Genomic DNA, 22,471 nt, shown 5'->3' on the forward strand with positions numbered 1-22,471 from the left:
TTTCTCATCCAACCGCGCCTGACCACAACCATCCAACCGCTTTCGTTCATTTCTTGCGCTTCTCTCCCTTTGCTTTTATGTGACCCGTTCATTCAATTCGTGGTCGTTTTTGCGCTTTGCTCACCCATTTTTTTCTCCTGCTGCGCTTCATTTTTTTTCTCGACCTCCTCAAAGATCCCATGGACCCAGACTCCCCAAAAGTCACAGTTCCCTCACTTGGTTCTTCATCTTTCACCCCCTCTTCCTCCCTCCCATCTTCCTCTCCTACCGACAGCTTCTTCGGCTCTGGCTCTGATTCCATTTACTCTGACCCCTTTTCCACTACTGACCCCTTCACCACCTCCTCTTCCTCAAACTCCTCCCCTTCATCAACTGATGTGTCAACCACCATCTCTGAATCCTCCACCATGACCCTCTCCAACGCTCTCTTCCCCAACCTGCCATTCTCTCCAGACTCCTCTTCCCCCCACCCCACTTCATCCCCAACTCCTCCTTCCACCAGCTCTTCTAGCATCACTGCCACTCCCGCCTACTCATCCCCTGCCTCCTCCCTTACGCCCCCAGTTTCAGTCCAGCTGAATGGAGTTAACACTTTCACAGGTAAAACCAGTTACACACTTACGCACACACACCTGTAAGCAAAGAGATGCGAGAATCTTAATATAACCGAGAAAATCCAAAACGTTTGAAGCTTTCTTATGTTTTCCCGCTGTACCAAAAATTGATCTTGAATTGTGTAGCAGTCAAAAATATTCTGACCTTGTGTTACATGCGCGCACACACGCAAACACAGAAAAAAGCGTGGCAACAAAGGAAATGACGGAGCACTCCATAAAGGAAAAAATGGCATTTGTTTGGCTGTGTCACAGCTGTTTCACATTTTTTTCTTGTCTTCCTCTTTCCTCCCGTTGAACCCCAAATCTCTTCCTTAACAAACATTCCTCCACTTACCTAACCACCAACCATCCCTCCCTCCATCCATACATTCAACAATCCATCCACCCATCCACTTCTGAAGATGAAGCACGCAACATTACAGGTATAACTTTTCCACCAGTCACCTGTGGTCTTTTTGTTTTCTGTCGTTCCAACTTTTCGTCCACCTGTCTGTCCGCCTGACTCTTTGTAGTTTTGTTTTTGACTGTCTCTGATTCTGGGGGGAAAAAGTAGTCTGGCGACACTTTGAACTTGTGAGTAGAGGGATGAATATTTTATACTCTGCCCACATAATGCTTTGTTGTTGCCCATACATACACAGACTGGCTCCAGACACAAGTACCCACCATTCCCACGTGCTGCACACACTCACAGCCACACTCACTTCTATCTCCCAAAGACACACAGACTAGCATGACCCCTTAAGTGGTACAAGTCATTTACACAGTGTTCCACTTCCTCTGTGTGTGTTTCTCTCTGTGTGTGTGTGTGTATGTGCGTGTACCAAGGAGGGAGGGGGGTCAGGCTTCGAGGTGTTCTTGGGTCTTGTCTGCTTTCCTTTGATGCTGACAGCAGGATTTATGGGCTCATTCTCAGTCTCGCCTCGTCAGCATGCCCCTCTCTCACCTCCGCGCTGGGCAACCAGAGTGTGTGCCCGACTCTCTGTGTTTGTGTGTTATTCTGATCGACGTACAGAGTCCTACCCTCCGCTTTCCCCTTTTCCTCTTTTCTCCCATTCTCTTGTCTAGAGCTGGCCTCTGGTTCACCACTGTCAGGCCCTTCACGTCTCCAATTGGCTGAAATATATTTCTCCTACAAAAAGGCCCTTCACTACATCCTTTGGTGACCCAGCTGGTTGTAAAATGCTCTTTTCTTCCATGTTCACTTTCAGTTTTATTTCTGGTTGACAGTAGCTATTGCTGTGCTTTAGTGTCTCTGTTCTGCAATCCAATTGAGTGTAAAGAAAAATAGCTTGTCCTCCACATTGTTTTAACTTGCTGATTGCCAGGTAAAAAAACAGCCTCTCCAAAATCGTTCCTTTTTATTCCTCTAATATCTTTTTAAGGTGTGTTTTTTGTGTTTTTTGGTATAAGATAACGACTGTGTGATGACTATTCTTCCCATCCCATGAAGGACACCTGGATCGGCTGGAGGACTGTTTACTTAGCCTGATACAGCGAAGGACACTGTCTCAGCTGAACTATGGACACGCACACACATACACTTACACTGATAAGCACGCACTCATCCCCCTCCCTTCCAAACGCCTTCGATGCTTGTTCCTGCGGGGGAAGGCAGCGGGTCTGCGTGCCGCGCTGAAATGATAGCATGGTGCAGGACGACTGCTGTGTTCCTTCGAATCACCCCCCACCCCCCTATCCATCCCCTGTGGCTTGTCATGTGCTCTGATGTTGTGATGTGGACATTAATGTGCTCTCTGTGCAGAGGAGTTTTTTTTTGTTTCCTGTTCTCATGCTGTCCTCCCATAGGTTGCCCAGCGTGTGAAGAGGTCTCTTTTTTCCTCTTGTACTTTTCCCAATGTTGTGTAATTTTTTCGGTGTTATTCTCCCAACGCTGTCGGTCTCCGACTGTATTCCCATGTGATGTCTTGTTGTTGTGTGTGTAAGTCGGGGGGGGTCCTATTCCTCTGTGGGGCAACCTGCATATGGCCAATAAAGCATTCATTCATTCATTCATTCATTCATTCAAGACACGCTGCATTTCAGTTGTTCCTGCCTAAGTGACTTTCAAATAATGAACACCCAGTGTCTGATCAGTTCTAAAAAGCCAGGCGAAATGATTGATGTATTGTGTTATTTCCACTTAGATCGCTTTCTCTTCTGAAGAGTAAGTTGATTAAGTGGCTGATTTGAGGCAACAAGAGGAACTCAAAATTTTCTGTTGTTGGCTGAAAAACCTTCATCTCTTCAAAACATAACAAACAAACAAACAGAAAAAAAAACACTTTAAAGAAGAGAAAAGGATGTCTTCTCTTAAAGTCAACTGAACATTATTCAGAAACTTACCCAAGTCAAGAAAAAAAGAAAAATGAAAAACTGTTCTGAAATAATTGTGTTGAAGTGTAGACGCTACATAAATGAAATTTTTGTTAAGTTGTTAGCACTTTTATAATTATGAACATTATTATGGCGTTAGCACGCGCTTAATCCATCATTTATATAGCATTACTCCTCCTTAGTTTGACGTTTAAAAAATACAGATAAATACTTATGACTATGATCATGATTATCATTGTTACTAGCTGTTATGTAGTAGCAATGATAGGTGTTACTGGTGTAACAGATGGACAAACATATTTGTGTTTATAAATGGCATACTAACGAGGAGTAATGTTATATGAATGATGAATTAAGCACTTGCTAATACCTTTATAATATCTTGCAAATGCTTAATAGTGTGACATTATCCTAAAGTGCTACCGTTAGGTCTTTCCTGTATTTTTATGACACTTCTTTTATGTCATGTACAGCGTGACTTGGCTGAGCTATTTGCTGATTTGATGGTGTCAGCTGTTATAACGGCCAATAAATGAAGATTAACAAAATAAAGAAGAGACGTGAGAAGCAGCCTTCATCTCTAGGTGTTGATGTTGCATAGTTTGTCTATCTGAAGGTGGCCTGCAACTTCCCTGGTGGCAGCATTTGTTTGGAACACCACAAACACAACAACAAGCTGATCCAAGCAGAGTCGTGTAGAGCATAAGCAATCAATAAAAAACAAGATTATTTTTAAACTGTTGTGTCATATTATCTTAGTAAGGACTCATAGATAACTACACATAATGGTTAGGGAAATCTATTTATGTGTAATGAGTCTGCAGAGCTTGCAAACTCCTGTGGAGAGAAGGAAACTCAGGATTCAGATACCGATATGTAGACACAGAAAAAGTAAAATGAAAATACGCAGTCCAGCAATAAAGTTCATGATCAAAGTAACAGAAATCCAGAAGGAAGCAGGAATAACAGACTGGCAGAAAACAGACTGGGAGGGTAAACGGACTCTGTGACACTGGACAAAGGAATGATAGGATTATATTAGCTCACAATGAGGGCTGATGGGGATTAGACACAGCTGGACAGAAACAAGACGCGGGTGCAGACAATATAAAACACTCACGGAGGGAATAAAACTAAATACAAGACACAACTAGCTAGCAGAGCAAAACACTAAATGGGTAAAAACAACTAAACAGGGAAACACAGACATAAGAATAAACTTGACACAGGAGGGAAAAAAAGGAAATACAGAGGCAAATACTGCACAAAGTACTGGATTAAAACTAAACTGAAGAATCATAAACTTCAAAAGATGCAACAAATAAATTATCTGCTGCATTTTCTGGTTGCACTGCAATTTCAACTTGTATATATTTTTTTAAACATATATTCATAATACAGCTTTTAAATCATTAAAAAGCTAAGTGTTACTATCCTGCAATACATGACAATCATTTTAAACTGTAGTAAGTTATGAAGAACTCTTACTCATTACTTGTTTGATGGAATGTCAATGATTTAAAATTAACAACAAGAAGTTCTGAAATGTGCTAGAGTATATGAAACATATTCATTCTAAATCCTCCGTGATTGAATGAATCTGCTAGATAAATGTATACTTAATCAAATCATCCTAAAAGCAGAATCTGGGGCTTTGGGAGCCCCTGGAGGTTTGGGACTCTGGTACAGTTTGGTGCATTGCCTTGGATTTCTCAAGACCGAACATTTTAATTCAAAGAGGAGCATAAAATCAATCAGTCACAGTGAAATCACCACGGCTGAAGGGGTCAGGATTTCAGCCAACATCAAGAGTCTGTGTGTGTTCCCGCAAGGTTCCCACGAAGTGATTGGTACTTGGTTTGTAGACTGCAAACAATTTTTAAGGTGACTCAGTGGCCTTCTTTCTTTCGCCTGGCTTTTTCACATCCCTGTCTTTGTCTTCTGAAACTTTGGCTCAGTGGGTTTTATATATTGACAAGTCTTCTCTGCTCCCCTGTTCTTGTCATTTCGCTCTGTATTCTCTCTGTCACTCTCCCCATTATTCTCTCTCTCACTCTCTTTATTTCTACCGCCTTTCATCATCCGTTTCCACCAATATTCCTCCACCCCCTCGTCTCCCCCTCTGTCCTCCATCTCTGTCTCTCTGTCATGCTCTCCCCTTATTTCTCGCTGCTTCTACCTCATTTTCTCTTGCTTTTTTTTCTCTTTTTCTTTATCATGCCTTCTCTTTTTTTCCCCTTCCCCCCTTTCTTCTTCTTTCTTCCACACTGCTCGACCTTTTCTTAAGACCCCACAGCCATGTCGACGACTTCGGGGGTGGACCACGCCGTGATCGGAGGGGTAGTGGCTGTCATCGTCTTTATCTTGCTTTGCCTCCTCATCGTCCTCGGCAGATACCTCATCAGACACAAAGGTCACTGCCTCCCACAAACACGGACTCATGAACACACGGACGCACACTCATTCATGCGTGCACGAGTATACACAGAGATACACTTGCATAAATATGGATACATGAGCTCCAAGACTGGATCTCGCACCTGCAAATATGCATACAAATGAAGGAACACAAAGAAATGCAAATGCAGTTACACCTACAGTATATGTGAGTTATAAGCTTAAAACTTGGAATTAATGAATTTATTTATGCTCAAATCAGAATAAGAAGATGAATGACTCACACAAAGAGAATGTTTATTTCTTTTTAAAACATTTTGGTTCACATAACCCCCCTTTTTAAATTAGACTGCCTGTCATCGGCGATGTGTCACCAGCCTTTTCTTTTCGTTACATCACCAACTTTTATTTGGAATTTAAAATAATGCGTTCAGTCCAATTTTAGGACGGAAACAGTAAATACTGTAATGCAAAGTTCAGAGGCAATAAAGACCTGTTTCAGTACCCAGGTGGGGTGGTTGATTAAAACAAACTCCACCACCACTCAACCAGATTCAATCCCTGAGTTAGGTGCTTCAAGCTGGTAGAATATTGAAAGCGACTGCCTGCTGGCTGTTGTTTACAAGTGCCAGATCTACTAGGAATGATGTCCGTTTCCCTTCACTACCAATTACCTCTGACTGTTTCAGGCAATTGTTTGTCAGCAAATGGATATGGTTTCTAATTTGTGATGAGTATAGTGGGCACAATGCTAGTTATCCTATTCATTAGACGTAAACTACCAGTACATGCAATAAAAAGCTAATAACACTCAGACCTTTACATTTAAATTTGTGTAAGAAGTAAAAGCCTTATAGGTGATGGGGTTATTTACCTAACTACCTTTGATTCAACAGACTTATGATGACCTAACATTATTTTAAAACAGGCACCAACATCATATTAAAACGGTAATAGTAATAAACTGGTTCTTAAATAGCGCTTCTCTGCTCTACCTGAGCATTCACCCATTCTTACCCATTCACACAATCACTTTTTCTCTGCTTTCTAGCTAACATTTATACACATTCATGCTGCGATGGAGGCATCAGAGAGCAACTTGGGGTTTGTCTCTTCCCTAGAGATATTTGGCATGAAGACGTTCTGTACTTAAGTAGAAATACTGCTGTTAATAATTACTCCAGTAAAAGTTGAAGTACTGATTTAACTTCTTTACTAATGTAAAAGCAAAATAGCAGGCTCTGAAATGTACTCAAAGTAAGAAAGTAACAAGGATGTTTCTATTTTTGTGCAAAGTTAACTGAACCTTGTGCTATATTAACATAATGATAAAATGAATGGCTAGATGGGAATGCATACTTTTTGTTATTCTAATTATACTCAGCTTGAATCTGAAGAAAAAGAAGGAAGATAAAAAAAAAATACATATCTATTTTCTGTTGCCTACATTGCAGAGGGTGTCTGCCTCTAAACAGAAAAATGTGTACAGTCAGGGGTTAAAGTGGAATTCAGCAGGTGGGGAAACCTAAAATTGGTTGCAATGGCTCACTGTGGGGAAAAGAATATAACTCACAATAATTTCTATCGAGAGCTCTCGTAGATTTTCTTAGTGTGCAGGCTGTGATCAGCTGACCTGCTGCTCTTTGTCATTTGCACACCTGAATTGAACCAGGTGTCAGCAGATGTTTCATGAGTTGTTCTGGCTGATTTCCATCTACACTGTCAGTACACTCTTTTTTCTAGATGGTATAAAGTTGGTATGAAGATAGAGTTCAGTCAATGGATCTCAGCATCATCAGCAAAAATCCATATTAATCTCTGCTACACTTGATGTAACCTAACTCTGGCCATGAAACCACAGCCACTGTGCACCAGTCACACACTTTACTTTAATCCATCACAGTACAGCAAGCTCACCTGTTTATCCTGCACTAACCTGCAGAGTATTTTCATGCAGCCTTATAATAGCACAGTTAGTCTGCCTCAGTTTGTTTAGCAGCACATTTCACAATATGAAAAAACATAATTTCATGATCTGATTTAAAAACGGCGGCACGGTGGCACGGTGGTTAGCACTGTTGCCGCACAGCAAGAAGGTCCTGAGTTCAATTCCACCATCAGGCCGGGGTCTTTCTGTGTGGAGTTTGCATGTTCTCCCCGTGTTTGCGTGGGTTCCCTCCTGGTACTCCGGCTTCCTCCCACTGTCCAAAGACATGCAACTTGTGGGGATAGGTTAATTGGATAATCCAAATTGCCACTAGGTGTGAATGTGCAAGTGAATGTGAGTGCGAATGGTTGTCTGTCTCTGTGTGTTGGCCCTGCGACAGACTGGCGACCTGTCCAGGGTGTACCCCGCCTCTCGCCCTATGACAGCTGGGATAGGCTCCAGCGCCCCCCGCGACCCTGAAAAGGATAAGCGGAAGTGAATGGATGGATGGATGGATGATTTAAAAACACGAGAACTTGCATGTAAGGTTTAAATAAAGCAGCTGGACCTTTAGCTAGCAACACACTGTGTAGCAAACTGCAATGGTTTATTTTCTGCTGGTCTTTGTCTGGTTAATTTTTACAGTTACAATGTTGCACTTTCGCTGCCTTATTTAATCTTACTTCTCCAAATTTTTCTCTCTCCTGCCACAGGAACGTATCTGACCCACGAGGCCAAGGGCTCAGATGATGCCCCGGATGCCGACACAGCCATCATCAACGCAGAAGGAGGTCACTCCGGAGCAGAGGACAAGAAAGAGTACTTTATCTAGATAGAGAACAGAGTGGTGGAGGAAAGAAGCGGGAGGAGGCGGAGAAAAAGTTGGAGGACGTGGATTGGAGGAGAGGGGAAGAGTGAAGGAAAGGAAACTTCGATTTTTTTTCACGATGCTTCAGTTCTTCACTCTGTTGGAGGGATGATTGGGATGGGAATGGGGGGAAAGGACTCTGGGCTGAGTTGAGCTTCAGCTGGTACTACCCTCTTTGCATTGATACAGGGAAGTGAGATTTTGCACTGACATATGGATGAACTAATGTTACACTCAAACACACACACGAACATGTAACATACTTGTGTCAGTTAAGGGGTGAATCTGTTTTCACACAGACGTGAATGCTCATAGATGCTCAGAATAACAAACGGGAGCCTCCTACTAACACGCATCCGAATTCTGACACATTAACACATTGTCACACAAGCATCGTAGCCTATTTTGAACTGTCAGCGCCGTGAAAAATCTAAATTGTAAGTCACATTCCAACATGTCGAGCTGATATTCCACTTCTCAAACCTGTCTTCTCAACATTTAATCCAAACCAGGTCTGTCTATTCACTTTTTTTTTCTCCTCATTCTCTACATCTAACAAGGCAGAATCCCTCTATAAGCCTCCTCGTGACAGAGAAATCCATCTAAAGCAAATTATTACTGACAAACATAATCTCCCTCTCTCACGGTTTAATCTTTTTATGCCATCAAACCTCTTCCTACGTCCTCGCAAACCCCGGTACGAGCCATCGAGTTTTCCACAATGCAACGCCACAAAAACATGCAACACCCATGCAAAAACAGCATTCCCACCTTGTGCTACAAAGCCCAGGGGCTCCAGTATACATATATAAATATATATATATATATAGAATTATATAGCATTCTTTTTACTTGACAGAAAATGTTTGGTGTGCTGTAAATACACTCTCTCTGTCCTGTTTCTGCCTTCTGTCTCTCCTTCTATCCCCCTTCTCTTTCTCTCTCCACCCCCCCTCTCCTGTAACTCATACAGTCTGTTACTGCATTACAGTAACTTATATACTCAAAAAAAAGCCTGCCTGTTTTTATTACATGCGTGGAAATGCAGAGTCGAAATATCAATATCTGGGTAAAAAATAGAAACATAACAACAATGATGTTGCGATGAAGACTAACATTAACTGCAAATATTTGTATATTCTGATTTTCTTTGATCTTTTTTTCTTTTTTTCTTTGATCTCTTGGGGACTCGTGAGGGATTTTCTCTCGTCAGTGTCTCAGTATGTTACTGTCAGTGTTAACATTTTTACAGTGTTTGTCAGTTTGTCAGCCCAGGAGTCCATGAATCGAATTCCTAACTTGTATTTTGATTTTGATGTTCAGGTTTTCAACAATGTTTATGTACTTAGTTCCTTTTTTCGCTGATGAATGGAGTTTCTCCCTGCTTTGTCGGCTCTCTGCTCCTAAATGCTAATCAGCAGCACACCTTCGGTCGAGAGCTTTGAACGGCGACAAGTTGGTGGTGGAGTTTATCTTGAATTCTGCTGCCCAGTGTTTGTACTTGTGGACCACTGTGGCTTTCCTTCCAGCTGGCCCCGCTGATCCCACGGTTCACCTTCGCCGTTTTTCTCTCTGCAGCAGACTGCTTGTCTTGGCGAGGCCACCTGGCGCTAAATTCATTGAGTAGTGACATCATGACTTCCTCTAAGAGGTTGGCACATTTGCTGCTTTCAGAGGTGAAAATGCTTGCTTGCTTTTCCACTACAGGGCCAAATAGGACTGGCTACATGCATTATGACAAACTTCCTGGCAAAAAACCTTTCTGTTACTGTTTGTTTTTTTTGTGTGTGTGTGTGTGTGTATGTGTGTTATTGCAAGCAGGAATCATTTACCAGCTTAGCAAAAGGTTCCCATAAATGCACAGTGTTTTATTAAGGTTGGAAGTTCGCCTTAGCACTGAAAGCTCCACTTGGCCCGGTCATTGAAATTGATTGCAATCTAACTAAGAGGCTCTGGGCTCTAGACTGTACACATGCCAAGCTTTGGTTTGGTGGGCAGGGTGCCGAGTCTGGGCGGCACTAACCCTGAAGAAAGTCATTTAGTAACTTAAATGTCCTCTTCTCTTTTTTTCCCCCTCTGCTCTGCCCGTCCATTTCTTGCATTCTTTAATCAATCATCCCGTCTGCGTCCTGATCCACCTTCACCCCATGTCCCCTCCTCTCATCACTCGTCTCCCCCACTCCATCTCTGATTGATGTCTGATTCTCCTTCCTGGTCTCTCATCCACGAGTTCACATAGACGTACAGTAGAAGTAGCGTCTATAGCTTTGCTGGCGTGTGCTGATGGCTCTTCGAAGCACTGTTTGGGAGTGTTTGGAGAGGAATCCACTTGCTGTTGTTGTCAGTCTACCTGTAGACAGTTATGTCTTTGATAGTTTTTGTACACATTTTATGGGAATGTTCAGGGAATGTGATTTTGCATTCCTTTCCCCGTGTTGTTGTTAACCGCTACCTAGCTTTCTTCTTTGTGAGCAAGTAGTATGTCTATAAGCTAGCTATTCTACAAAGGGTAATGCGACCTGAAGCAGGGTCAGCTGTTGTTCTTTTTTTCTGCCGAGAGCTCTTGGTGAGACTATTTAGTGACTGGTGATGTAGTAGCGAACCCGGGTTAAACAGTGCTTGGATTCTGTGTGTTTGAGCTTGCACTGTTTATCTGATGTTTGCTCTACAACACTCTTCTGCTATCATTTCACTGCTATCATGCCTGCAGATCAGAGGATTGGCTCTGTCTCACAGAGATTGTTGTCCACTTTGAAGATGTTACCATTGATTTGTATTTAACCTCAGTCTAGTTCTGCTCTGTGAATGGAGAAAGGAATATCTGACTCATACTCACCAAAGTGTAGTGTCTTTTAAAAACTAATGGACCTGTATTTGCCTGTAATTTATTGTCCTGTCCTTTGTCTTAGTTAGTCTGCTAGCATGTAGCTTGCATGAGAAATGGTTGGAAAGTGTAGATAGTGTTGCAGATGAGCAGCGATGACAAGTTCGTCTCCTGAGACGAGAAGCGGCGGCCTAACCGGCTGACCTCCCTGCTTTTCTCTGATCTGCAAACATGTCCCAGTGAAATCCGTCTGCACCGCCTCAACACAGCAGAAAAGCAGTGAAGCAACTGGCAAAGGACTCGTTATGCCCTTATCAAAACCACGTAGGGGTATAGTGTTGGACTGAGATTTGCACTCACGTCTAATTGCATTTCAGTGCATCAGTGCAGTAATGATTGACTGTCACCAGATGCCAGCAAACAACAGCTTTTCTTCTCCCTCCTCGGTCGGTACGAGCTGTCCTGCCCTTCCACCAGACGCGCCACCTCCTCTTCAGGCAGCCGCACACTAGCTGCCGCCCATCTCTTTTCATTTTGTAGAATAAGCCAATTAATTTTTAAATTATGTTTCATTAAAGTTGTGCATAATCTCATTGTTTTCATTTCAATTGATATCTTTTTTTCTTTCCTTGAATTTAGATGTTCCAAAACTTGAAGGTTAGACATTTAGTTTTTTGCATATGTTATTGTTTCAACAACGATTTTTAATTAATTTCATGTATATAGTGTTGCCTTTTACCAGATACTCTTACGAGCTACATACTTTGCACATACACTTTGGATACAAACACATCCACACACACATTTGGATATGCACAGCAGGCTTGATGTCTGTTACTATGGTGTATTTGTACATATGTGTGTGTGTGTGTGTGTGTGTGTTTGTGTATGAGTGTGAAGCGTGTAATAATTGACCCAGACAAACTTCAGATTTGCTCTCATGTGTGTTGCATTCACAAAAATGTTCTTATTTCAGTAACTCAGACAATGTCTTTGTTCTTATCATTATTATTTTGAATGACAAGTCTTCCTTTTGAATAAATATCCATATCACATGGGAGTAGTGCTGTCATGTATGTTAATTTGTACTATGGCTGATGATGTCATCAAGGTGAGGCCCAACCGCATGCAGTGGTGGGTTTTGCATCTGTTGGCTGTTACGTTCATAAAGTATTTGTTTTTCGGGGTTACTTTTGTTAAAATAACAGTTCAGTTGTTGACTTCAATAAACATGCATTTGGGTTAATTTCACGTGTCTTATCATTTGTTCTTTATGCTGGGAAACAGTAAAAATTCCAGGTCTGAAATGCCCATTAGAGCTTTCTTATGAAACTTTTTTTTAATATGAAAGTGTGGTTAAACACATATTTTGCTAATCACATTTAATAACTCAGCACAGACTCGTCTTTAATGTTATTAGTACCTGTGTTTACTGTTTCACGCTGTAAAATTTTGTGGTCCCGGCAGTTTACTGCATCATTGAAAAATGCAACATTTTCTTAAAAAACTGAGACTTTTCAAGATCAAAGACCTCTAAGGCGCTCTCTGTTATTTAAGATTTTAAATGCCTTCATATTCATCATATCAGAGAAATATTTGTTGAGAATAGCTTCCTATCTCTCTCTGAACTAGATGGACTGGACAGTTTCTGATTCTAGACTCAATTTGAATCGAAGCATTGCGCCTATGGAAATACTCTTCAGCTAAAATATAAGAAATATATACATATATATATATATTTAAAAGAATATTATATGCTAGATCTGTAGTGATTTGATTAGGACTTTAAACAGGCTTATGAGATTTATGAGCTTTCTTTTCTTTGCCAGCGGATTCTGGTTTTTTTTTTTCCTGTTTTTTTTTCTTTCTTTCCAGTGATTAAACATCTTACTTTTCATCAGTCTCTGTGCTTGAAAAACACTTTTCCCCCCAGAAAGTAATTGATGTGATAAAATGGCTCATAAATCTAAAAGCCACAGAATGAAGTTATCAACAGGTCCAGATGAGCCACACTGCATATTTTGTTTCTAGCACGCAGCTAAAAAGAAGGTCCAACAGATGGCAGTGCAACATAGTAAACTGAACACTCTTGTTTAAACAGAAATGATCTTTGGTTATAAAACTAAGAAAGCTACTGACTGATGTTCTCACTTAATTCTATTAACTTACATTGGACACTGGCAACAAAATTCATCTTATTATGTCTGAAACCGATTATTAAGTCTTTCTTTCTTCTGTGTGGTTTCCTTTCATTGCTCTTATCTTTCCCTTGCGTCCTCTCATTTAGTTTGCTCTGCGGTTTGGGGAAAATTGTTAGCACATGTTGGTACTGGAGGTTAATAATCAGCCTTATATTGTGCACATGCTACTGGTTAATTGCACAGTATGTAGTCGCATCAAAACAGATGGATGATGCGTGCTCTCCATTCATTTAAAGATAAAGAACTATTTTTTTGCGGAAGTTGTTCTACATATAAAAGCGCAGTTGGGATGAATAAACAGAATGCCGTTATAATAAATTAATTAGTTTTCACCCTCAGAAATGTGATCCCGCTCAAACTGAACAAAAATGCATTGATGTAGGTGCCAACAAATCCGTGCACTGCCAAAGCTGACCTCATTTGGGTGGTGAATTATGCAATTTTAACGCAATTTACATGTTGCTGTATTTGCAGGCAATGAAACTTCTTAGCTGCAATTAAACAGGTGTTCTGGTGGCTTTTACGCTTTAAAAATAAATAAATACAAATGAATACGAATTCCCTCTATAAGCAGATATTCCCATTAGCACACTGGATACGATCGGGCCACTGTTATTGCACTAGTCCTAATAGTAACAGTAATAGCAACATGTATAAATATTCAACATTCATGATTTTTTATGGTTTAGCTCTCAAAAGCTATTCAAAAACTCTTTTGCTGTGATTTGATGAGCAAAGAATTTACTCTAGTATTTTAAAACTATGATCGGCACATGAAAATCTGTAGTCCTGTCATCCATAGCCAGATATACACAATCTGGTATGAAATGATCAAGACGCCTAAAGCTTTGAACAATGCAAATTTCTGATCGTTTTTTATGTGAATCGAATTAATGTCCAGAATATCTGACTTAAACATTTAACTATCTACACTATCTACACTGCTTTGCTACTTTAATTTAAAGGTTACAAACTATTCACATCCATAATCTGCATAATCTGTGTTTTCATCCTTAAAGCAGCATTCATTTGTAAAGTTTAACACCTGACTTTTGGGTTTCTTTTTATGTTTTAAACGCAGTTCTTGTTGTGGCCGCAGCAGCGCCCTCCTCTCTGTTCTCTCTAAAACCGAGATTTGGAGCGGGAGGGGTGGAAGAGGTGGAGGTGGTGGTCGTGAAGGAGGGAGGGGGTGTGTGCTACTGATTGTATGAAAGGGGGGGGGGGGGGCACATAGGAAGAGAGAGAGAGAGTAAGAGAAGAGAGGGAGAGAGGAATTCAGTCCTATTTAAATGGGAATCAAAAGCGCACAGAGGAAAAGGGACCAAGAGTGAGAAACAAAAAAAAGTGGAGTCAGGTTTAATTTACGCACGGAAAAAACTGAGACATAGTTTAAGAAAGACAAGGGCAATAGAATTAAAAAAGCATTGGATTTTTTTTTTCTAAATGTGTGTTTTTGCACTCTCATGACTCAAAGAGGATTCCGGTTAAATTCACCCGATCGGGAGGAATTGATGGTGTCTTGTTGGGGAGGCAGAGCCGAGGGGAGGAATCTGAATGCGCTCGGCTGAACCATGCCAGCTTTGTGGATCATAACTTTGGCGATCACTTTAAACCAAGGTGAGTGATGTTTAAAGACGCTCAGTTTGACCTGACTAAGACACGAGAAACTGAAAGTTTCTGATAAATACCCGATTTTCCACCCTTTTATTGTTCCCACTGTTTGTGCGGGCGTCTGTGAGCTTTGTGGGTCTCTTTCGGTCTGCGCTGGCAGTGCTTGTATATTTTGGATTTATGTCTGGCGATGAGTCCGTGCGCATGGTTCTCTGTGCGCGTGTTGTTACAGATTTGTGCCGCCCTGGACATCATCATCAGCCCCTCAGCCCGCAGAAGCTGAAGGGAAAGAGTCGTGGGGTTTTCGGGGTCTTTGCCCTGTTGGGGAAAATTAGATTTTAGAGTGCAGACACAAACGGCCCAGAGTGGCTGCATTCATTTTTCTTCAGTTACACGTTTGTGGGAGAGATGTGGAGCATCTGCAAACGACATTTCTTTGACGTGACCTTTAAAACGCATGGATAGAATTGGTTGACACATACGAAAACGCAGTGTGGGTCACACATGCGCGCTTGCCCATGCAAACACACATTGCGCATAACCTGCCAGCCGGGGGATGATTGATGAGGCGAGGATCCAATGCACAGTCTGGTCGCTGGGTTTTAACATAAGTCACACTGAATCAATTTCCAACACGTACGCGCACACACACATGCAGCATGCACGCGCTTGGCGCGATCGTGCCCTCAGTCTCTGTATCGAGCCTGTGTGCAGTGAGAGTAGTGTAAAGACCAGCGCAGACAACTGTCCCTCGAGAGAGAAAGTCGATGTGTGCGTGCGTGCGTGTGTGTCTGTCTCTCTGTGTGTGTTAGTACTCCTTCTTAGCATGCAGGTAGAGTCTTGCGTGCTCGTGTCCGTGTGCGCGGTCCTGCTGCAAACGTTCAGGTGCCAAGAAAAATTCATATTTTACCTTAAAGACGGAGACATATTCAGTGGACTGAAAGAGAGTCCCATTACTAATATTAATGTTCCTATTTATCGATCACCTTGATAGATTGCCCTCTCTCACACACACAGCGACACACACACACACACACACACCTCAGTGAATGAGCAGATGAGTGTGCGTTTGTGTTTGAGGGCAGTCACTGCTCCAAAGACAGAGGTGATTAATTGAGGTGGCCTGATGTGAACAGTTCAACCGTGTGTGAGAGAGTGTGTGTGTGTACCTGCTTCAGCACCTGGGTCCCTGGTGCTGCAGGCCGAGGGTGTGATGAACCACAGACAATGATCTACCTAGACAGTCAGAGGAGCTCCCAGAATGGAGCTGAGCCGACCACCCCATAGGATTATAACAGAGCAGGACATTAGTGCTTCACGCAAGAAGGTTAAAGATGTTACAGAATAATATGTCAAAGTCAGAATATCTGAAATTGAAGATTAGAAAAGAGATCTGATTAACTGGTGTCATGGCTACAAGGAGCACTGGTAATAAGCTTAATTGAAGAGAAGGAGAGACATGGGTGAAGTATATTAAAGTTTGTTTTTTTGTAGAATAAAGAGAGAATAAAGCAAACCAAACAGAGCAGGGTCACCAAAGAAAATAACAGAACAGCAAAACAGCAGAGAAGCTCTCAGCTCAGAGGAAAGGTGACCAGAACTGAGTTGTCAGATGGAGGAGAACAAGAAGAAAGATAATGAAGTAAAAACACGGGAGAGAACAGAAGCAAAATGGATCACGACAAATTAGAAAAGAATATAAGAAGGAGCAGAACAGAAGAAATGAGAGAAAGGACGAACAAAACAACAGAACCAGCAGAGGAGGTTAGAAAAAGTGTACATCAGGGGTTTCAGACATGATACCTGCTGGCCAAAATCACCATAATCCAGTGCAGTGGATGTCTTTGCAAGGTTTTTGGGCTTTTTGCTGTATTTTGAAATGCTGTGCTGCAAGTCACCTTCTTCGTGGCAAAATCATTACCATACTACGTCAAAGCAAAGTTGTTAAGTGAAGGAGTCAATCCTAAACATGTTGTTGATGACAGAAGCATTTCTTTGTCATGACACTAGAATGACTTAGAAGGAAAATTTAGACATATCTTTCTTAAGTCATCACCATCTGTTTACAAAATGAACTGCCTGGAAATTCATGGTTTATTACATGTGAACTTTTAGAAAAGCTCACTTGTATTTCTTTATGCTAAAAGAAAGAGAACATTTTGTAGACTTTTTAGGAGATTCTACTGGTCTGGCCCACTGGGACGCTTGTGGCCGATGAACCAAGGTGATTTTGACAACACAGGCACAGAACCTGAGAGCAGAGAACAGAGCAGAACAAAAACATAAAGAGAACAGCAGCGAACAGACGAGAACGGAGCAGAGAAGCAGATCAGTGTTTCCTGCTGAGCTGGTGTAAGCCTGTAAATGTGATCAGAGGGAATCCGTCCCCTACATGCAGCATCTGCAGCTTAATGTGTGTTTAGCCTGTTTGGACTCTTCCAGGTGCCTTTTTGCTTGAGTTGAACATTTTTGCAGCCTGATCATGCAAGCAAGGCAAGGAAAGCAATTCTTGCACTGCAAGCACCTGTCCCATCTCTCGTCTCTCTCTTTCACACACACACACACACACACACACACACACACACACACACACACACACACACACACACACACACACACACACACACACACACACACACACATAGACACACATATATACACTTTCTTTTTCTCCTATATCTCCCCCTCCTCTTCCTTCCACTCTTTTCGCTCATCACAAGAATAGAGCAGAAGCGCAGATGTAAAGAGACAGGCCAAAAGACAGAGAGATGGAGGCAGAGAGAGACGACGAAAGGAAGAGACAGCGGGGTTCAGTCCTAATCTGTTGACAAGAGGGGATGCTTGAGGATAAACAGAGGCAGAGCAGGAGTGCTCAGGAAGCAGAGAGGGAGATAAAGAGAAAAGAGCCCTACTGGCTTCAGTCTCTGCTTCCACAGCAACCCAGCTGGACCATCAATGTTTGATGGTTTACATCAGCAAAGATTTACACCCAAACTGGGCTCCAGGGGCACCCAAGGATCCTCAGAAAGGCTTCTCAAGATGTATTTAGAAATGTTCAGTCAAAAGCAACCGGACTTCCTTTTTACCTTCAACTGAAAACACTTTCATTCAAATCATCTTCAAAAAATGTAAACTTTAAGATGACCTGGATAACGGCAAATCTTTACAATCCCTCGAATTGTTGATTTGACTCGCTATGACTTCGTACAGTAATAGACTCTGTGAGGCAAATGATTAGTTTCAAGCTCTCTACTGTAACGCCCTCAAACAGTTGTATAATTCCTCTCTGAATCATCAAGATAACAAAAATACTCTCTGATGGGGGTTTATGGGTGAAGACATAAATCTTTTTTGGCATTTACAGCATGTAAAGATTTGGAAAACTGCACAACAACACAGTTATAGCATGTGTAGTTAACGGGAACATTTATATGTAATGAAACTATCTATTTAAAAATTAAGTTTCACGTCTCAAAGATAAATACTAATGGATTTCTTCTACCACTACTACCTAACAGTAACAACTGTTACACTCGATCTGTGATTTTATTACAGTGTTTCAAGTAGGTGTGTCCGGAAAGTTCTGACATCAGTATGAGTGAAGAGGGTCATGTTGATGGGTGTAACATGGCAGCCAAGGCGGGCTGGACCTTTGATGCTCGTTGTTTCCCTCTTCTCTTTCCCTATATTTCAATTTTCCCTCAATTCTCACTGTCATTACAAAGGCAAAATACCAAAACTAAAAAACTAAAACAACAAGAAATTTTAGGCTGATTTGACCTAATTTTGTTTTAGTATTTTTGGCCAAACTTTTCCTTATTGTATGGATGGGATACTCATTTTTACATGACACAATAAACCTGAGCGTTAAACAGTGTTTTAAATAAAAATTGAGGTTTCATATTATCACTACTGAAATAAGTAGTTCCCCTATTTATATCAGTAGAATTCATTCAGAACTCTTCTAAGGAGCTTGGAAAGAAAAGCGTCTGGACTTTGTTAAGTTGCTTGAAGACATTTCACCTCTTATCCGAGAAGCCTCTTCAGTTCATTTTTCATTTACAGTTCTTTCTCGGATGAGAGGTAAAACATCTTCAAGCAACTTAAAGAAGTCCAGACATTTTTCTTTCCAAGCTCCTTAGACTATGATGACCTGGATGACTGAGAACCTTCACAGACATTCAGAACTCTTGTTATTGCATTTGGGATGCCACTGTGCAAAATTAATAAATTAATAAGTCAAGGTCATCTGCAAAGAAGTTGAGCCTGCTTACCTTATCCTGTTAAATGCAAGTCACATATCTGCATGGCATGATAAGCGTTTGAAATTAGTTAATCATGACATCAATTATATTTGATTGCCTCAACTTGTTCCTACCACTGCATCGCCTTGTGTTTTTTGTTTTTAGACCCAGTACTTTTATACAAACAAATCTACAGTCTACAATGAAATTACAAAAACAAAGCACACTTTGAATTTCAGCCTTCAAAGGTCTGGGGCCTCAGAGCAGCACCTCACTTTACAACAGATTACAAAAGAGCTTTTGTCAGCACCAAATCCAAACAAATGGCTTCTTGTGCACCGTTGTAAATATCAAAACTTTTGAACAGATATTAGATACATGCGCGAGCAATATTTATTTGCACCGGTGCTTCTATTCACTATACACAGCTACTGCACATGCACTTCACTTTAATGACTTTTATCATCTAAAGCACAACTGATGAGCGTTTCTTGCATGAGCGGCTTCAGGATGAATCAACCTTGGCCATTAGTGCCATAGTGTACTGATCGTACCATAAAAACAAGTATACAAGGTTGGCTGACTCTGTTGTTCTAATTGGGTTGTAAAAAAAACACATCACTGAAGAAAACTCTGTACTCGCCAATGAAAATAATTAAAAATAGCATGAGAAACCTTGTTTAAGAGCAGAGGTTCAGACAACATGATGGCAAGTGGAGCTTCTCTGTATATGTGTGTGTGTGGGGGCCTCTTCCCAAAGCCCTGCAGTACCTGACAGATCTGATATCCTTATGGTTGGAGAAGCATAATCTGAGGTGACAAGGAGCAGCAATTAAAATAAATAAATAAAATAACCGCCACAATTAGTTGCCGCTTAATTCACTACGATGCCCCAATAATCCAGTGATCTAAAATGATGGCGGCAAATTCCCCCTTCCCTCCTCTGCACAGGCTGATGTGTTTGTTGGAGTGAAAGACGGAAGAGTCTGCAGAGGCTAACAGAGGGCTTCTGCTGGTATTAGGGCTGACACCCATCAATCTGTCTATAGATATGTCATCCTAGATGAGGAAGGGGTCATAAACTGAGAGAGAAAGGGGAATGAAGAGAAGAATACATATACATGAGAAGATAAAATAAGGGACAAGAGATGAGAAGGAGAAGAGAGAAGAAAAGAGGATGATGGCAGGAGAGTAATTCAAACTGGAAAAAGAGTAGTGTGAGCTGGATTGAGAGATCAGAGGGGGAAAGTGGTGGGATAAGATGAGAGAACACGAGAACAAGAGAAGGGGATCTGGGTTAGAGAGATAGAATTGGAGGAAGAGGGCAGATAAGGAGTGAAGGAAACTGGTAAAATAAAGAAAGGAAAGGAAAGGAAAGGAAAGGAAAGGAAAGGAAAGGAAGCTTTGCGGGAATGAAAAAATGAAGAGGAGGAAAATGAACTATATGAGGGCAAAATAGGAAAGGATTTTTGGTGGGAGAACCAGGGTAGAAAGGTGAAAGAGCCATAGAAATGATGTGAGCCATTTGTGTGGAGATAGAGGAGAAGAAAATAGAGGAGGAATGGATGATTGCGAGACATAAATCTGGAAGACAGAAGAGCAACAGTCTTCTATCTATGATTAGAGGAGGCAGGAAGATATATGAAAGAAACATGAACAGAAGGAGAGCACAAGGAAAAGGAAGAAATGAGATTCTGAAGTGTAGCCGAGATGCGTAGTATGAGGTGAATTTGGCTTAGAAGAGTAAAAAAGACTGACTGAATATAGCAGAGTAGGAGACTATAAAGGGGAAGTGGAGATTAAGGGTGAAAGAGGAGAAGAGAAGGGCTGTTGGAGCAATGGAGGGGAAGAAATGAGGAAGACGATAAAATAGAGGCGCAGAACAGAAGAGAAGGAGTGGGTAGATTAGTAGTATAGGGGGCGACAAACAGGAGATGAATAGTTAAAGGAAGCAGAGAGACGGAGAAAATGCTGAATAGAGGGAGAAAGAAGCATTAAGAGGGGAGTTTGGACATAAGAGGACAGCAGGATTATAGATTAGGGAAGGATATACATTTTGGTAGGAAAGACTAAGAGGAGGATGAAGGAAATTCTAAAAAGATGGCAGAAAGAGAAAAGGCAGCAGGGTTGGAGAGGCCAATGCAATATATGGATTGGAGCAAAGGAGCAAGAAAATGGAGAAGTACATCAGGCATGAGAAGAAAAGTGGGTGAGACTGGAGAGAAATTTGCAACGAAGGAGAGAGAAAGGATGTGGAACCTAAAAAAGGGCACTAATAGAAGAAGAAGAAAAAACGGAGGAAGAAGGAAGATGCAGTAGTGTTGATGAAGGCAGGAATGAAATGCAGAGGAGGAGTGGGAGTTAACGGGAGTGAAAGAGGGGGAGAGCAGGTTTGGGGAGCAGAGATTTATGTGTGGAGAGGGTTGCTGCTCGGGAGCACAGGGAAACAGCCAGGCCTATTATAGATGGGGCTCTCCTGGGAGAGCAGGGCCTGGAGTTTTCCAGGCATTTCCAGCATATTTCACCGCTGTTCCAAGCAGCACGCTGCAATGCACAAAGCGCCGCCTTCGACCACAGTCCTCAGCCCTCCAAGGATAAATAAAGTGGGTCTCCTTTCTCTGCATGAGTATTCAATAAAAGTGATAAAAGGCTGGAAGTAACCCTTCTTAGCTTATTTGGATGGAAAAGTGAGAAACCAAACTGGCCACCCTCTCCAAGGAGAGGCTTTCAAAGAAATGCAGACATCAAGCATAAAAGCACCAAAAGCATAAAAGTGCTTCCTTTTATATGAGGAAGAATGTCAACGAAAAAGGGCTGTGAGATCAAATAAGCTCAGTGTGGAGGTAGTTTATGTTTCTGCCTCTCTCTCTCTCCCCCTCCGTTTCTTTGTCTGCCTGTGTTTTCTCTCGCTCGCTGGCTGTCTGAGAGACTCGTGTGGAGGTGAGAGAGAACAATTGAATGGGCCTCCCACATAAAATCCATTCAGAGACATCTTGAGGAATAAGAATGAGAAATTGTCCGGCGCAGTGAATTAAATCAATCTGATCCATTACAAGATCACTATCACAAGGTTTTCCCTTTTGTCTTTGCCCTGGATTATGCATGCTGCTGGATAAATGTGTGTGTTTGTACCTTATGCAACACCGTATTACAGCATTCCTCGTAATCAATGAAACAATTACTCAATTAAACGAGGTCGTAGCAAAAGGATTATTGACTTGTCACATTTACATTTTTGATAATTGACTATGCTTGCTGGGTATTAGGCTTAATGCTTTGACTAAAAGGTGGCCAAAGGGTCTCCGAAAACAGAAAATCATGCAAAAACTGTGGAATAAAATTTTTAAAAAGTAGCAAAATCTTTTTTGCGCTGAATGGTATGTAAGTGGTAAGAGTTTATCATGGTTTAAACTTTAAATTGTCTCAGGATTACATATCTATTTCA

The 22,471-nt window shown here is 41.5% G+C and overlaps 2 protein-coding genes across 5 annotated transcripts in view; both read left to right on the top strand.

Moving 5' to 3' along the window:
* The window catches only part of cadm3 (cell adhesion molecule 3), a 112,346-nt gene extending 100,130 nt beyond the window's left edge, over positions 1 to 12,216 (top strand). Inside the window, exons 8-11 of one of the 3 annotated variants that reach the window (XM_085439907.1) lie at positions 175 to 600; positions 1,019 to 1,039; positions 5,242 to 5,367; positions 7,992 to 12,216. In XM_085439907.1, coding sequence (XP_085296033.1) covers positions 175 to 600; positions 1,019 to 1,039; positions 5,242 to 5,367; positions 7,992 to 8,110 — 692 coding nt within the window. In that variant the 3' untranslated portion in view covers positions 8,111 to 12,216. The remainder of the gene's footprint in view (positions 1 to 174; positions 601 to 1,018; positions 1,040 to 5,241; positions 5,368 to 7,991) is intronic. The other 2 variants (XM_085439905.1, XM_085439906.1) reach the window with 2 other exon arrangements.
* A 2,229-nt stretch (positions 12,217 to 14,445) lies between these two features.
* Positions 14,446 to 22,471, top strand: part of kirrel1b (kirre like nephrin family adhesion molecule 1b) — an 82,834-nt gene continuing 74,808 nt past the window's right edge. For both annotated transcript variants that reach the window (XM_085438418.1, XM_085438419.1), the window contains exon 1: positions 14,446 to 14,788. In XM_085438418.1, the coding sequence (XP_085294544.1) occupies positions 14,743 to 14,788 (46 nt within the window). In that variant the 5' untranslated portion in view covers positions 14,446 to 14,742. The remainder of the gene's footprint in view (positions 14,789 to 22,471) is intronic.

The sequence above is a fragment of the Copadichromis virginalis genome, linkage group LG18, assembly GCF_057382275.1.
Source record: "Copadichromis virginalis isolate Kocher_CV1m ecotype Utaka linkage group LG18, C_Virginalis_male_GT1.1, whole genome shotgun sequence".
NCBI lineage: Eukaryota > Metazoa > Chordata > Actinopteri > Cichliformes > Cichlidae > Copadichromis > Copadichromis virginalis.